Raw genomic sequence first — 18,253 nt, 5'->3', positions numbered from 1 at the left:
TCAAGGTAGACCCGCTGATCTTGTACACGCTGCTTCAAACGGATTCATCTTTCGTCATAAATTTACGATAACATAATCAAATACCAATCAATTGTAGCGGTTATCAGATAAGACAGTTTCAGCCAGCGAGCCACCAGTCCGTATTGTTTTATACACGAGAATCTAGTAAAACATTATAATAAACCTGAAATAAGATTTGGAATAACTGAAATATCGATTCTAAATACTAATTAAGTGAAAATAAGTTACAGTTTTGTGCTTACGTTTTGTGATAATCATATTATAGTGTTTATAACCTTAACCAAATATTTTTTTATTTAGTTAAGATATATATGTATATATAAATTTCATATAAAGGTGTAGACATTGTTGTGTCGTCTTTAATATAGAAGGAATCGTTTTCAGGTATGATAAACTTTCTAATTAAAATATTAGATTTCAACGCTGTGTGGTCCCAGCATAGAATGAGCCATCACTTTCTTTCCTGTAAGAGTCGACTAAGGGACCATAATGGCCGAGTGATAGACAGCAGCGTCCCTCTTAAAATATCACCAGAAGCCTAACTACAGTTGCCAATTTGCCTGTCAAGGGTGGTAATTACTGGCAAAATCCCTTATGTTCAGCAGTGGGCAGTTATTGGCTGATATGCTGATAATGATTACTAGCTTTTACCTACGGATTCGTCCACGTAGTCGGGATATGTTTACTGACCGGGATAAAAATTTATCCTTCTCCATCTTATATAGACTGTTAATATAAATATATACCAAATTTCATAGTAATTGGTTAAGTCGTTAAGGCGCTATAAGATAGCAAACAAACTCATTTTCGCATGGGGGGAAAGAGATTGTTAGTAATGGAGTTTGACAGTCCCATTGCTAGCAATATGCCTTATTAGGTCGACCTCCACGTGGTTCCCCCTGGAAACCATCGGAAACAATTCTTGTTGAATTCGTCACGATGGGCTAACTAGCGCGGGTGGGGTTACCATTCCATTATCATTCATTTAAATAAAACACGAATCTGATAAATAGTTACGGTGTCATTACGGATTTTTTTTATTGTGTTTGTTACCTCAAAATTTTATCATTTATAAACCGATTTGTAATTTATTTATACGTTCGTTTTTTTAAATTATTTTGTATAACCTGCCGATTTAAATGGACTAGTTCGTTAATACTACACCCTCAGTGCTAGAGGCCTATTAATTTCGGCGGGTTATACATACAAAGCAATTCCTGTAACAATTCGTGTAAAATGGGGTTTTAACCCCTATGATTACTTTTTCGAAGCTGGAGCTCGCTAACCCATATATAGCCAATTTATTTTAGCTTTGAAGTTATTTAAATTAGTTATAATGTTTTGGAAAACAAACCTTGAGAGGGAATTCCACCTTTTACCCGTACACATGAGGAAATAAGGCGTAAATTGTATAATGCAAATAAACACACGTCTAAGTAAATCTGTTCGGATAATGTGAAGCCTTTGTTTTGTATGAACTTAATAAATTAGTCACTGATTACGGAGCAGCGTGTTTTAAAGAGGTTAATATAATATAAGTTTTAACAGATACTTTTTTTTATGCAACGGCAGTGAATTTACAGGGTACAGAGAAATAACACCTGAGTCCTCAGGAATGGCAACGCATGTGGTGTATCATGGGCGAAACAGTATACCCTGTTATGTCTATGGTACTGCTCATGTCTATAGGCAACGGTTACAACTTACCATACCATACATACCAGGTGGTCGGTCAGCTTGTTTGCCATTCTAAGTGGTATATAAAAAAAATTGTTAAATGGAATAATTAACAAATTATTAAATTAAAAATAACCAATAAATGAGTCACGAAACCTCTGTTTTTCTTAGTTTTTCATATAATAACAAGAGTGTTAACCTAAAAAGTGCCTAAATTGGAGATTTATACCTATATTTATACAACATACTGAAAGATAAGTAAGCCGAAGTGGCAATTTGCTGGTCACATAGCTTAAAGAACCGACAACTGGTGGGAAAGAAAGGTACTTAAATATACTTAAGTATACCTTTAATAGGCATGTGCATTAATATCGTATTGTATTTAATGTTTGTTATACCTATATGTTATAATGCAATGTGCTGTTGGTGTTCCTTAAATAAATAAATAAATAAATACTCGGGTGGACGATCCCCAACTAGATTTTTTTAATGGATGATAATGGAATGGTAACGCTGACTGCGCTATCGGTAAACTGGCGTTGCACCAGTGAGGGATGATAAGTGACGATGAAGCAGGTCAATTATTCCATCGTGACAAATTCACTAATGAATCAATCACGATGTTTTCCAGGGGGATCCGCGAGGAGGTCGACCTGAATAGGTATATTGCTAGTAATAGGGTTGCTAATCCCTATTACTAGCAATCCTTTCTCCCTCCCCCCTCACTAGATGGTGCGATGACCTCAAATGCAATGCAGGGAGTCAGTCAATGCAGGTGACTTGGGGGCCTATGAAGGGGACCTATGTTCAGCTGTCGACAGTTCACTGCTTGGTGATTACTGATGACGATGATCTCTTTCTCAAACATGCTTGGAAATGTGAGCATTATTTTGACAAACTTCTTAGAGATAAATCAAAATTGCCGTACTGGCCAGATACAAGCGGACAGCGGCCGGCAAAAGTTGTATGAAAATCTATATCTGTCGTGTTTTGCGGCCAGATAAATTACTATGTAAACTCATATCTGTACTGTAATTTAAAAATGGAATGACCTTTTACTATGAAACATGGCTACCAAGGAGGTAACTAATAAAAGGTTTTATTTAAAGTTCGATCTGGCTTGCAAATATAAAGCTGTTTATTGAAAAAAAAAACAAAGGAACATTATGGCGCGTGAATTATATGAAAATTATCATTGTTCGTTACTCGTCATTGAACTTAAAAAGTAAAATTGTGTTTTTGATTTCCGCGTACTGTTTGAGAAAAGTACTATACAAGCCTTGGCCACAACTAGGCATTGATGGACTCACGTATGTGTGCCTCGGCTACGTCTCGCCCCACAGTTGCACTTTCGTCCATCAATGCCTTAGTTGCTGGCCGCTGCAGTAATGTACTATTACTGGTGCCCCGTCAGCGTATCAGTATACGCTGACGGGGCTGACGTATCAGTATACCATTTCTTATTCCTCACACGAAAGAGACTTCGTCATTATACGTCAGAGACATATTAATATCATTCTAAATACTGAATGACGAATTGTGGGAATTACTAGAAACTGTATTAAGATATGTACGTGTTTTAATTAGTAATACAATAAAATAAATATACTAAATTATACTACAGTATTAATTGTGTAAATATTAGTTCCGATGCGGAGCACTTTGCGGCTCTGATAGCGAACTTTTTCCTCATTGTAATAAAAATGCCTTAATATTAATCATATTTCAGAGCTGCCAAAAGACTTATGAATGATTATTATACAGGGTACAGAGGAATAACACCTGAGTCCTCAGGAATGGCAACGCGTGGGGGGTATCATGGGCGAAACAGTATACTCTGTTATGTCCATGGTACTGCTCATGTCTATAGGCGACGGTTACCACTTTCCATCAGGTGGGCCGTCAGTTTGTTTGCCTTTCTAAGTTGTATAAAAAAATCACGGCAACGCGTAAAATCCAATACGAATCGAGATAAACTCACCAAAACCTAGGAAAAGAAGTCACAAACCGTTTCGCAGTTACTGTAAACATTTTCTTAGTTTTAACCGCGTGAGACAACTTTAGATTATTATTTTTTATCTTATCAAACTCGATGTTATCGTAGGTATGCGTTTAGTTACTCTCGTGTTACTCGATTGCTCTGTTTTATGATCTCACCCAAATTGGTCCATTGTATAAATGCGGTGATGTGAAACAGTGTTTTGTTGCTTCTATTTAGTGTAACTAAACTAAAATTATTGATGTAGTGATAAAATTGTGAAGTTTAAACGAGATTAGTGTTGAAGCATACGGTTCGACTGATAGTAAGTGGACAAAATAGTCTGTAAACGATTCCAAATTGAGGTACAATTTTACACGTGGTCGTCCCTGGAGATGTCCTTGTTATGTATAAGACAGAATGTCAAATTAACAGTCCACGTGATGTCGACTCTGAAGTAATTGAAGATTGTTCCCAAAAATTTTATACCTTATTCTTTTATTTTTATGAAAAAATTGGAATGGCAAACAATCCCATGGTGTATCAAACAAGAAATGGTACTCGTCGATATGGACTACTCTATTATACCCTGATGATATAGATATTTCAGGATACATTGTCTTTTGTTTTTGATGGGTGAAAATGGCATGGTAACCTCGCTTGCGCTAACGGGATACGCTGGCGGAGCAGCAGTGAAGGGTGATAGATGAGAATGAAAACAGGCCAGTTAGCCCATCATAACGAATTCACAAAGAATTAACCATGATAGTTTGCAGGGGGAACAACGAGGTCGACCTGGTTGGGTATGTTGCTAGCAATGGGATTCTTAGTCTCCATCACTGACAATCTCTTTCCCCCCAGGATACACTGTCATGTCCATAATACCACTCATCATCATCATTTCAACATCAGTCGTTAACTGTCCACTACTGAATGTAGGCGTTCCCAATTTTTTAGCTTTGCCTAATTGCTACACTTAGCAGACGGGTTAGTAATCTAAGTTTTTTTTATGGTTGAAAATTGAATAGTAGGAACGAACGGGATACGCTGGCGGAGCACTAGTGAAGGGTGATAGATGAGAATGAAAACAGGCCAGTTAGCCCATCATAATGGAATTTACCATGATAGATTCCAGGGAGAACCGCGAGAAGGTCGACCTGGTTGGGTATATTGCTAGCAATGGGATTCTCAGTCTCCATCACTAACAATCCCTTTCTCCCCTAGTAACCGCAGTTAGGCTTTGGTGCTGTCCGTCCCTTGACCACTTAAAATTCTTAGTCGCTTCTTAAGACGTCTAAGGGAAATGTATGAGCGGTCCATGCTATGCCGAGACCACACGGTTTAATGTGTTTCGTATTAATTACTTATGGCGTTTCTGAATATACAGTGAGTCAACTGTTTGCCTGCAGGTGCGCCAAAAATAAGGTAGGTTTGCAATCTAAGGTGTGGACTGTAAACAATTTAAATACTTACTTCAATGTATACAAATCACCAGAGGGAGACTTTGTACAAAAGTCGATTGCTTGGGTACCTCTGTCCCATTCGTGTTTGAACTGTGAAGCAGTTTTTTTTTTACAACACAGGGGACAAACGAGCCTGCGGCTCACCTGATGGTAAGTGACTACCGCCGCCCATGATCACCCACAACACCAACGGCATTGCAGGTGTGCTGCCGGCCTTTTAAAAAGGTATATCGTGTTTGCATGGCTGTATTTCAGTTGAAGAGTGGGATGTGGCAGTGAATTTACTGGGTATTTAGAAAGATTACTACAGTTTCAGAAACTGAATATTACAGTACAATCTTATTGTGTAATGCGAATCGAAAGATTAACTTAACCGATACGATAAGACTAACTGATCTTAGATAAGATTTGGTCCAGTATGCTCTTAGATTAATAGGTAGCTACAGTACGTACGTACTTACTGACAATTTATATCAATACACAACTGGTTTTAGATTTATTAAATCGCCAATGTATTTGTATTTTTATTGATTTAACTTAAGAATTTTTTACTTCTTTATTCTATGTTTGTTACTTCATAGCAATAAATTTCATTCATTCATTCATAACTCCGTTAGTTTTTTATCTTTTTTTATTTAGGGACATTAGTCATTTTAGGTACGTCAGTCACATCATAACTTAATCAGTTTTAGAACATCATTGTATACATTTTAACAATCAAAAGATACCGCCCGCAAAATCAACGAAAAAGGAACGAAAGGAATGTCGTGGAACATTTATATGATATATATATAGGTGGGAAAGAGAGAAAGAAAAAACTACTTTTTTTTATACAACTTAGAATGGCAAACAAGCTGCCGACCTACCTGATGGAAAGTGGTAACCGTCGTCTATAGACATGAGCAGTACCATGGTTATAACAGAGTATACTGTTTCACCCATGATACCCCCCATGCGTTGCCATTCCTAAGGACTCAGGTGTTATTCCTCTGTACCCTGTAAATTCACGCCATATCCCACCCTTCAAACCGAAACACAGCCATGAAAACACAACTGCTTCACGGTAGAAACACGAATGGGACAGAGATACCCAAGCAAACGACTTTTGTACAAAGTCTCCCTCTGGTAATAAATTTAATAATTTATGGTGAAATGTAGATCTACATTAATACCTACATCAAACCATATCATACACCAGACTCGCATCTTTAAACGAGGGTCTGTTAGAAAAGTCCGTCAGTTGTAAACCGATTTGGAAAATTTCTTATTTTTTTTTTTAATAATAATAATAATTAAATTTATTGCCATTCTTCACAGAAATTATAATGTACATATATTAATTAATCAATATATTGTGCAGTATTCGTATGCGCCTGGCAATAGGTACAAACTCACCTTTTGCTAGACTGATGTTCGGTCAGCGCTGATTTTCAGTTTGCACCTACACGGGGCACCGTTTCATTATCAAATAGTTATATATATATATATATATATATATATATATATATATATATATATATATATATATATATATATATATATATATATAATATATATATATATATATATATATATATATATATATATATATATATATATATATGATATTACACAAAAAGTAAAAGAAAAAAAAAACAAAAACTCAAATAAATAAGTATAAAAACAATGAATAAAAGAAAAAAAAAACAGAACACTTAACAGAACAGAAAATGTAATCTAAATTTAAAAGGACATACATACTTACAGATTGATCCTTATAGATAGACATTTTAACAAAATCAGTTAACAGTTTAGTTTTGTTTCAGTTAAAGTGGTTTTGTCACAGTTGTAGTCTTTTATAAAATATAAAAGATGCAATACGTATAATAAGTCTATTGAAAAACATTTTTAAAACAAGCTTTCATTATCACTATACATCGTTATCTGTGTGGTCCCGGCGTAGAATAGGCCAGCACTTCCTTCCCCGTGGGTGTCGTAAGAGGTGACTAAGGGAGGGCGAGAGATGGGCAGCAGCGCCCCTCTGAAAACCTAACTGCGGTTGCCAACCCCAGGTGGGTGGGTGGGAAAGGGCTTGTTAGCAATGGAGTTTGACAGCCCCATTGCTAGCAATATGCCTTATTATATATATATATATGTTGTAGGTAGTGTGAAGCTGTCCAGATGCGGGATCCCAGTGAGGCTGGTGTGGGCTAATAAATGGCTTGTACAGCGTTCTGGACTTCCGTTAAGAGGACGCGTGTGTTTACTCCAGAGCAGTTGGACGCTGGGAATCTAAGAAGGTAATGTATTTATTTACAAGTTAGCCAGAGACATAACACCTGAGTCCTCAGGAATGGCAACGCATGGAAGGTATCATAAGCGACACAGTATACTCTGTTATGTCTATGGTATACTACTCATGTCTATAGGTGACGGTTACCGCTTTCCATCAGGTGGGCCGTCAGCTTGTTTGCCATTCTAAGTTGCATCAAAAATTTTACCCTATGTTCTTCTCCATTCCAAATTGTAACCGTATAACGCTCTTTTCAACCGACTTTAGAAAGAAGGACGTTCTCATTTAGGTTCCTTTTAATGTTTGTTACCTCATAATTCCATCAGTTATAAAACTGATTTTGAAAATTCTTTCTTTATCTGAAAGCATGTTTGTGCAGCTTGGACAAATAGAAATTTTACCAAGATCGGTTCAGTCGTTTAAATTTTAAATTGAAGTAGTTTTTGTGAAATATTCTTACATCATTGAAAATAACGACCTTAATATCGTAAGAAAACGTGTGCAGGAAGATTAATCCACTGATCCTCCTGCACCCTGAGCGTTTGAATTTTAAAGGTAAAAGCTTTTCATTTCTTAGTCCTTAAAATGTGACTGTGGTCTTCCAGATGCCTGAGCCGCTGGGAGCTGACGGGTCTGGGCGTGGGCAGCACCCTGGGTATCGGCGTATACCTGCTGCTGGGGTACGTCGCGTACAAACTGGCCGGGCCATCCGTCGTGCTGTCCTTCCTCATAGCCGCAGTCGCTGCTTTCTTTGCAGGTATGCTATTTTTAATGGATGAAAATGAAATAGTAGCCCGTCTGCGCTATCGGTCTACATTGGCGGGACATCAGTGAGGGATGATAGGTAGAGGGAAATCAGGTCAGTTGACCCATCGTGACGAAATTCATCAAGAGTTAATAACGATGGATTTCTTAATGGTTATCATCCATGGAATGATTACCTCGCCTGCGCCATCAGTATACAGTAAGGGATGATCGGTATACTTTGATGATGCTGATAAAATAGCTCATTTGGCCCATCGTAACGAATTCAACAATAAAGCAATCACGATGGTTTCCAGGGGAAACTGCGTAAAAGTCGACCCAACAGGGTATATTGCTAGCAATGGGATCGCTAATCTCTAATACTAACAATACCTTCTCCTCCCAATCATGACGGTTTCTAAAGGGACTGCGTGGTGGTCGACCTGAAAGAGTATATTGCAAATATACCTTATGTGGCAAGCAGCAACAGTCGTCATTGTAGGTGTTATAAAAAAGATAGGATTAAAAAATATCTAAACACTTTTCAGCGCTGTGTTACGCAGAGTTTGCGTCGAGAGTACCACGGGCTGGTTCGGCGTATATTTATACTTACGTCAGCGTAGGGGAGCTCGCTGCATTCGTGGTTGGATGGAACAATATACTGGAAGGATTATTCGGTTAGTTTTATTTAATTATTTTTAACCAGAGGGAGATTTCGTACAAAAGTCGTTTACTTGGCCACCTCTGTTCAGTTTTTCATTACTGCCCATTCGTAACGCAATTTCAGCCAAGAAGAATAGGCAAAAACTCAGCTGTTGCCTTTTTCAAAAAGTTTAATTATATAAATATTCGGTGATTTAAAGACTTCAAAATATAATTTTCAGGTACAGCCAGTATAGCCCGAGGACTGAGCTTGTTTGTAGACTCGACGGTCAATAACTCTATGTCGGAATGGTTCACGACATTTGCTTCTGTTGCCGACGCTCCTTTCTCACAGTACTTCGACTTCTTCGCGTTCTTCCTCGTTCTGATATTGGGAGGTAAACCTGATTTTAATAATTATAATCCTTACTAATATTATTAATGTGAAAGTGAGTTTGTTTGTCACCTTTTTATCGTTTTAACGACTTAACTGATCACTGTGGATTTGGATGAATTTAAAGAATGTTGCGTTGGTTTGACCATTTGGAGAGGATGGATGAAGGAAGAATTACGAAAGAGATTTATCGAGCAAGAATGAATGGATATGTCGGTAGGGGCCGCTCTAGACGGACGTATGTCGACCGAATAGACGACGTGCTGAAGAAGGGCCAAATTAAAAGTACCCGTAACCGGCGAGCGTGTATGAAAAGATTGATAAATGTGGAGGAAGCGAAAGAGGTTTGTTTGAATCGAAGCATTTGGCGTTCCATTGTTTCTGCCAACCCTAATGGGAGACGGGCGTGACAGATATGTATGTATGTATGTGAAATTTAGTTTAAATATATTATATGGGATGACTACTTTTTAATCCCGATCAGTGATTATATCTTGATTACGTGGATAAAGTGTAAGTTTCTAATATAAATTTGTCTTCATTCAACAATTCTGATGATTTTTTTAACTGACTATCTAAATAACTATCATACAACAAATAGATAGATACCTACAGTTCATTGTTTCCTTTAAACGATTACAATAGTAAATTTATTATAGATACAAACAATTACAAGAAATGATCACAGTGAGAAAACAATGGGCGAAATTTGTTATACCACTGAAACGGCAAACAAGTATACGGCCCATCTGATGGTAAGTGGTTACCGTAGACTATGAACGCCTGCAATACCAGAGGTATTACGCGCGCGTTGTCGACTCTGAAGAAATCTTTTTACCTCCTTTTGAAGAACCCAATGCTGTAGTCTTTTGGGAAAATTTGGGCAGGGAGCTCATTTCATAACCTGAGTGTTCGTGGGAGAAAACATTTCTGAAACCGCGCAGTACGCGACCATTGAGGTTGTAGGACATGAGGATGACTAGACATGACTGGACATGACTCCCTGTCGATGGCGAGCCGTACGATGGTAGAAAGTAGTTGTGGGTATCATATTGAACAATTCCTCTGAGTACAATCCATTGTACAGGCGGTAGAACACGCAGAGTGAGGCAAAATCTCTCCTAAGACTTAAGGGTTCGATACCGCTTGTGAGCCTGGGATCATCGACAATTCTCATAGCTAAAAAATTATAAACAATTTGATCGGAGGCACGATGATAACTCTAATAAAAATATTATGATGTTTGTGTGTTTATTGTTACAGCGCTGTTGGTGTGGGGTGCGCGGGAGTCGATCCTTGTAAATAACGCTCTCACCGCACTCAATATGATTATCATCGTCTTCATAATCGTGGGGGGTGCTGTTAACTGTACGTTTATATTTTTCCGTTAATTATCATTAGACAATAATATTATAGCTACATTTAATTCATTATAATTATAGTGAAATTATTATTTTTATTTACAGTGATATCACCTGTGACAAATCATAAAATGTGATTTTCGCATGCATGACCTTATGTCGCACTCGCTGCTAGTTGCTATTTAATGTGAAATATGAGTTAAGATTTTTATAATAAGAGCAAGCGAATAGACACTTTAATGCAGTGTAATAAAGTCTATTCGCTCGCTATGTACGGTACAGTCGGTCGTCTGATGCGATTTCACTTCACTGCTAATCGAGCTTAGTCGATGATTCACGAATAAATCCGAACATAGTGAATATCTGTTTAATAAGAATTTGTTTAATAAGTTTTTATATTTGCACGCCTACAGTGTGGCAGAATAAGATTGGACTATATTTCTTGTAAAGTAACACCTATAAAAATGTACCTTATTCCAGCAAATAAATTATTAAAATTTCAATCTCAATACCTAAAATTTTATTTAGAGTGATTTGTATCACTTTTTGTGAAGTAACTTAGCTGGAGTGACATATGATTTGGCGTGGCATATGAAATTTCACTTGTGACATGTGAAATATTCCAAGCCTAATTACCATACCTGCAAATGTAGCTAGTTGTTTAGAAAGCTGTATTTTCTTTTTTTAATGGGTGAAAAGGGGATGGCAACCCCACCTGCGCTATCGGTATATGCTGGGGTGAATGAAAACAGACCAATTGAATTGGTCCATTGCGATGAATTCTACAAGAATCAACCACGATGGTTTCTTGGTGGAACTGTGTGGAGGCTGACCTGATATATTACATTGTTAACAATTATTGTGTACAAGTTGGAAGGATTATGACTTGTAATACAGGTTCTTCAAAACCTACTGCAAGTACCAGTATCTCCCAAAATTGGTCTTACATATTTAATTGTAATTCAAATTCTTCTTTTTTACTGCCTTTTGTGAAGAGAAAATAAACCATTCATTCGTTCATTTTTGGCAGAGAAATTATCGATACTGTGACTTGATCTTTATGTCACCAAGATTGGCAACATGAGCGTGATATCTTAAAATTGCAAGCTTCTTTAGGTCTGTCTGTAAAAAAAGAGTTGTATTTTCATTTGCTATTTTATTTTTATAAAAATCTTCAGTTATTCTTTATATATTAATTTTCAGCAAGCTTTGAAAATTGGTACATATCTGAAAATGAATTACCTCCCGAGAACGGATCAGGTGGATTCTTTCCCTATGGAGTAATGGGAACTATGAAAGGTGCGGCAGTCTGCTTTTACGCCTTTGTTGGTTTTGATACCATAACTTCTGCTGCTGAAGAGGTAAGTGCAAAAAAAAAATACATATTTGGCTTCAGAGGGTAACTTTTCCTTTTTATTTTTTTCTTTCTTTTAAAAAGTGTCTGCAAGTATCCTTTGCTTCCCTGTGCTGTTCTATCTAAGTACAGTTGCCTTTATCCTAAATTTTCGCTTTCCTTTTAATCTTTTTTAATTTCCAGGCTCGTGATTCACGCAAATCCATTCCAATGACGATCCTGATTGCGCTGGGCTGTTTATTTTGCATCTACGCCGCTGTGTCTATAGTTATCACTACAATGGTACCCTACCATCAACAGGTTTGTATTAAATACTTTTTAATTTTATTAATCTCGTAAAAATTTTATTACCAATGGTCATCATTCCAGCCTGTATGCAGCCTTGACATAGATCTTCCCGAAAACCTTATGTGATTTCTGCTTTTTACATTACTAAATTGATATACCATACCATACTATACCATATCAACCGTCAATTCTCCACTGCTCAACTTTGTATAAAAATCGATTGTTGGGTACCTCTGTCTCATTAGTGTTTCTACCGTGAAGCAGTTGGGTTTGCATGGCTGTGTTTCGGTTTGAAGGGTGGGATATTACATGAATTTACAGGGTACAGAGGAATAGCACCTGAGTCCTCAGGAATGGCAATGCATAGGGATATAATGGGCGAAACAGTATGCTCTGTTATGTCCATGGTACTGCTTATGTCTATAGGTGACGGTTACCATTTTCGATCAGGTGGGCCGTTAGCTAAGTTGTATAAAAAAAACATAGGTCTCCCTCTATTGAGGAGTTTTGCCAGTAGTTACGCTTGGCAGGCGGCTTGGCAATCGCAGTTAAGCCTTGAAGACATTTAAAGAGGGATGCTCTTTCCATTCGCATGTCAGTATTAATAATACAGTCACGTCTAACTCATTTCAGGATAGTATAGCAACGGTGGCCGCCGCCTTCTCTTACGTGGGCTGGGAATGGGCCAAGTGGATCATTTACGTCGGGACCATATGTGGCATTTGTGCCAGGTAACGAAAATCTTGTACTTTTTTAATCACTTTAATTTTATATAATATAAATAATGTGAAAATTTGTAAAGATATTTGGATGCTTGAAATGGACAAATAGACTTGAATGTATTATATGCACTGATGGACCACAAATAAATAGTTAAAATTTACTAGATCAAAGCCACAGGACAGAGCTAGATAAAAGTATTTTGAAGAGGGTCAGAGGGAATTGGTCAAAACTCATATACTCCTTTCCCTTTTCCATCCTATTACTGGAATACGGGTGATAGCTTCGCAAAACTATCTTATATTTTTCTCAATTAGGATAGCGTTTTGATGCTGTAGTTTAGGCCAATCTATTATACTTCTAAGCCTCGACTATAGAGTATTTTGTCTATCATTTTAAATTTGAGTAGCTGATCTATGACGAATGTTTTATTCTATCAAGACAGAGTTATCCTATTGTTTTTTTATTTATTATTATTATTGTTTTTTTTTAATTAAATTTTATCTGAGCAGGAAACGCTTTTTATTTGTATACTATGTTTTTTTTTGTTTTATTTCTTTTGTTCTTGTTTTGTGTGCTACTGTGTGAGTCGCATGCTTCTTTGATTAAATTATTTCTTTTTTCTTTCTATCTCAAATCAAAAATTGTATAAAGTATTTTTTTTTTATATCACGATGGTGGTAAATAAGCATACAACCCATCGATGGTAAATGGTCACTGTAGCCTATGGACGCCTGCAACATAAGGTGTCACGTGCACGTTGCCGACAACGAAAAAACCTTAATATATCCTTTTTGAAGGATCCCATATTGTAGTGTCTAGGAAAAACTTCGGCAGGAGCGAACTAGCTCATTCCACAGCCTGAGCGTTCGCGGGAGAAAATTATTGCTGAATTATTTCCTGGTTCCAGCCTCATAGGTGCCATGTATCCGTTGCCTCGGCTACTGTATGCCATGTCGTCCGATGGATTATCCTTGCACTGGTTCAACAATGTTACGAAGAAGCGGAAGACCCCAGCTGCTGCCACAATTGTTCCTACTATTATAATAGGTAAGGCTGAATTTTTACAACCGGCTTCAAATACGGTACAGTAGTTTGGTATTTCAATCAAAATTACTGGTTTTTTGTTATTGGTGAAATAAATCAAGGTGATATAATTCACGTTCAAAATGAAAGGAAAAAAGGTTAAAAAAATAAATTTGACAGCTATGTTTTTTTTTCTGCAGTGGACATTAAAAAGGTATCCAGACACGATCAACTTAAAGTGAACTTGGTCTTTTAAATAATTTTTGGTCATTCGATGTTATGGTGGAAATTTCCATCATTATGCAAAGAAGGGTTAAATCGGGATTTGGAAAAACCTTAAAAATATTAAGGTTCAATATTTGAATCTTAGAGTGCATGGGAAGCCTATGTTCAGCAGAGGTCAGATAATGGTTGACTTGATAATTATGATGACCTTAACCTATGATCCTCATCTGTCAAAGGGTCAAGGATCAAATATGTATTTACAAAAACGAGAAATGATCATGCATACTTTTTATGGTTCACAGCTGTACTGGCGGGAGTTTTGGAGACAAATCAGCTCATTATGATGATGTGCATCGGAACACTCCTCTCCTACACTCTTGTTGCTGTCTCCGTTATCGTATTACGGTATAATATTTTTTCTTAAAAAGTTAATGAATGAAAATGTAGTAAATTTGTAATTTTTTTTATGGAATTTAGAATGGCAAACAAGCTGAATGCCCACCTGATGGAAAGTGATAATCGTTGCCAATACACATGAGCAGTACCATGGACATAACAGAGTGTACTGTTTCGCCCATGATACCTACCATGCGTTGCCATTATTGAGGACTAAGGTGTTATTTCTCTGTACTCTGTGAATTCACTGCCCACATTCTCCTGAAATAAAGATACACTTGGAAATGTACACTATTATAAAGTGCTGTGTGATCTCGGAATAGAATGGGCCACACCTTTTTTCCCCATTAGTGTAGTAAGAGGCGGCTAAGAGAACTTAATGGATGAGGGGTAGATAGCAGTGTTCCTCTTAAAACATTACCAACAGCCTAACTGCGGTTGCCAAGCCGCCTGCCAAGCACGGCAACTACTGGCAAAACTTATGAGGGAGGCCTAAGTTCAGCAGATTTGGAATTTTTTTTTGTCTGTGGGGATATAATTATACCAGATTGGTAGCACAGACGTTTCATCAAAGTCAGTTCAGTATCTTACGTTTTAAAAACAAAATTAATGTTGCCACAATTGAAATAGTTTTTTTTTTTTATGAAACACAATGTTAATTATTTTATTACTTGCAGCTACTATTCCGACGCTATCCCTACCGTATCGCAGAGTTATCACAAACAAATATTTGGCTGTCGTTCACCACCGTCGAAAATATCCACCCGTGTTATTTATACCACACTTATATTATTCAGTAAGTTTTTAATTTATTTTTTATTTAAATTAATAATTTGATTATTATTACATATTATAAATAAATAATATTAATTTTTAATAATTTATTTACATTTACTGGTAGAGGATGCTACTAGCATTATAACCGCCTTTGGTACTTTATTTTGGTCAATAAAGTTGTTTAAATAAATTAATAAATACTTTTTTTTTCAGTATTTATCTGCATAATAATCGCATTAGTGGGAGTGTATGGTGAGAATGTACCGGTACCTCTTGGTGTCCTGCACGCTGTAGCTTTCTTTATAATTATCGTTATGGCAATGCAGCCGAAGGTCAAAGAAGATATCTATTTTAAGGTTTGCTTGATAAATATTATCTTCTATATTAGATTCATCATTACACTCATCACCGTCTCACTATTCAGCATATAAGAGGAGAATTCTGGTCTACTATATACTCGTTTATGTTTCATATCTACATTTATATGACCCACCCAGACGTACCGACTCTTCGCCGTCCCTCGACGGGGGTCGAAGTGCGGTGGCCTAAGCCGAGGCCGAGCCACTCTGGCGCCCTTAGGCGCACACACACACCGCAGTCCATAAGAAAGAGTCGACACCTCTGTCGCTCCCCTCTCGCGGGCTTGGAGTGCCATCAGCACTCGCCCCTGCATTCGCGTCCGGTGAAGCTGTAAAGGCTACACACGGCCAACAGCAAACACATTCAGAAAAAAAAAAACATTTATATGTTTTATATTTTATTTTTCATTGAGTTTACTTATACATATATTATTTTATTGGAATTGCAGACTCCACTGGTGCCCCTCATCCCGTGCATCAGCATTTACATCAATATCCAATTGATGGTTTTAATTAACATACAAACTTGGATTCGTGTTGCTGTTTGGACAGTAATAGGTATTTATAAACTATAATTATATATGTATATATATGAAGATGTATAACCTTAGTCCTCAGGAATGGCAACACATTAAGGGTATCGTGGGCGACACAGTATACTGTGCCATTCTAAGTTGCATAACAAATATATTTTTTGTTGAATTTTGATAGACCACTGTCATTCTGAATTTATGTTTAGCTGATTTGCAAAATATATCAGTAGTTTTTATTTTTCAGGAATAATTGTATATGTTCTTTGTTTAAACTGCTATAAACGTAATAAGAACAATTATCTACAAAAAAATACAACTATATTTACTCATGTGGGTAAAAATGGAAAGCCGTCCGTACAAATTGTGGTAGAATCACCTACACCTCCTGGTACTGTAAGAAGCAATAGTGAAGGAATAGATAACAACATACAAATAGATGATAGATGCGAGTTTGTTCTTAATGTTATAGAAGAAATTAAAGATGACACTGAAATGAAAACTGAAGAAAATATAATACAACAAGCAGTTATAGAAACAAATTATGAGAAAGAAGCAAAAATAATAGATCTTTTAGATCAAGTGTTACAAGCGGAAGAAGACAGCTACGGTGAAATAATCAGTTTAAAAGATGACAACAACGTTAACGAGGAAGTTACCGAGAATGTAATTCAAAGAAAGTCTTTGGGCGAATTATCAGATGCTGGATCTGATATATCATTAGGTAATCAAGGGTTATCTAAATATGATGTTATAGCACAAGTACACAGAGAGGATTTGTCAGTAGTTAGTGAAGAGGAAGAAAAAGATGACGGTGAAACTATAAATGAGCATGTGAATAAAATATTAGAAGCTAATCAAAGTGAAACTAATTCTCGTACAGATGAATCAGGGTATTCGGATACATTTGATAAAATGGCGTTGAATGATTCAATAGAAGATGTCAAGGAAGCTCGTCCTTATATACCAGCTCCGCCACCATTCGATGAAAATGTTTTTGAAAAGTCGTATCTAAAAAAATCTTATTCAATGCCAAAAGCAAAGATCAAACCTGTTGACGTTTCATTAGAATCGGAGGAAGAAACCAGACCTGGAGAGAATCTTCAGTCAAATAATCCTAGTGGCGACAACTCTAACGGTGATGATTATATGATTTTCGGTAGTGAAAAACAGATAGATTTCATGTCAAAGTTAAGTAACATTTTTCAGAATAAAATAAACACAGAAAATGAAGAACAAGAACACAGAAAACGATCACATTCTATAGGAGACGCCACAGAACATATAGATTCGACAACTTCAAACCGACCATTGATATTTGAAGATTTGAAGAAAGAAATCATTGCTAATAAAGGTAAAACTTTGCGACCGACAAATATTGTAGATAATTCCAATGACACAGAACCTGAAACACAGGTCGAAGATGACGAAAATTCTAGTATGAGTAGACAAGATTTGAAGACAAAACTAGAATCGATATTTGCTAACGGTGGTACAAAACTGGTAAAGCCGAGACTGATGAAATCAAATCCGCCAACTCCAGAAGAAGTGTATCAAACGGATTCTTCTAGCAGTGAAAGTATTTATAAGAATGCAAAAACAGAGAAAAACGACACATTGAATCGACAGAAAGCAAAATTTAGTGTAGTATTAAATTCGTTCAGAGAAAGTTTGAATACTGACGACAAAGTGTAATTGGGTACAAGTAGTAGTTTATAAAGTTACGAAATTGGATACGTCTACCAGTCTTATGATTAAGTGCCTTATTTATCAATATTGGAAGTATTCATATTGTGACTTGCAGATATATTACGAATTTTAGTTTAAGACCAATCAGGAATAGAAGCAATAACTTATAAAGTCTACTTAGTACTGAACTTAAATATTTTATTGCGTGTATGGTTTTGAACAAAAAATATTTCAAAGACTGAAGTGTCAAACTTAGCAGCGTCATAGTGTGTTAATGTGTATGTAACAATTGAAGATATTATTAAATTAAAAAAAAATATTTAAACTAAACATTTGT

At 36.5% G+C, this 18,253-nt stretch overlaps 2 protein-coding genes across 3 annotated transcripts in view; both read left to right on the top strand.

The window, feature by feature from the left end:
* The window catches only part of LOC113519922 (unconventional myosin ID), a 295,622-nt gene that overhangs the window by 215,098 nt on the left and 62,271 nt on the right, over nucleotides 1-18,253 (top strand). The gene's annotated exons all lie outside the window — the stretch shown is intronic.
* LOC113519941 (cationic amino acid transporter 2-like) lies at nucleotides 113-18,246 on the top strand. 2 transcript variants are annotated; one of them, XM_026905174.3, is made up of 15 exons: nucleotides 113-405; nucleotides 7,281-7,418; nucleotides 8,017-8,168; nucleotides 8,704-8,832; nucleotides 9,040-9,195; nucleotides 10,455-10,559; nucleotides 11,756-11,913; nucleotides 12,090-12,206; nucleotides 12,828-12,925; nucleotides 13,825-13,964; nucleotides 14,468-14,570; nucleotides 15,239-15,357; nucleotides 15,552-15,694; nucleotides 16,147-16,255; nucleotides 16,475-18,246. In XM_026905174.3, the coding sequence occupies exons 2-15, from the start codon at nucleotides 7,336-7,338 to the stop codon at nucleotides 17,920-17,922; spliced, it is 3,060 nt and encodes a 1,019-aa protein (XP_026760975.1). In that variant the 5' UTR covers nucleotides 113-405; nucleotides 7,281-7,335; the 3' UTR covers nucleotides 17,923-18,246. The 2 variants fall into 2 exon arrangements, with proteins under 2 accessions (XP_026760975.1, XP_026760973.1); XM_026905172.3 differs by lacking the exon at nucleotides 113-405 and adding an exon at nucleotides 3,844-4,001.

This window comes from Galleria mellonella, unplaced genomic scaffold, assembly GCF_026898425.1.
Source record: "Galleria mellonella isolate WM207_F2 unplaced genomic scaffold, CSIRO_AGI_GalMel_v1 utg89, whole genome shotgun sequence".
Classification (NCBI taxonomy): Eukaryota; Metazoa; Arthropoda; class Insecta; order Lepidoptera; family Pyralidae; genus Galleria; species Galleria mellonella.
Note: the sequence above shows the minus strand (reverse complement) of the source record. Positions and strands in the feature narration are given on the sequence as shown.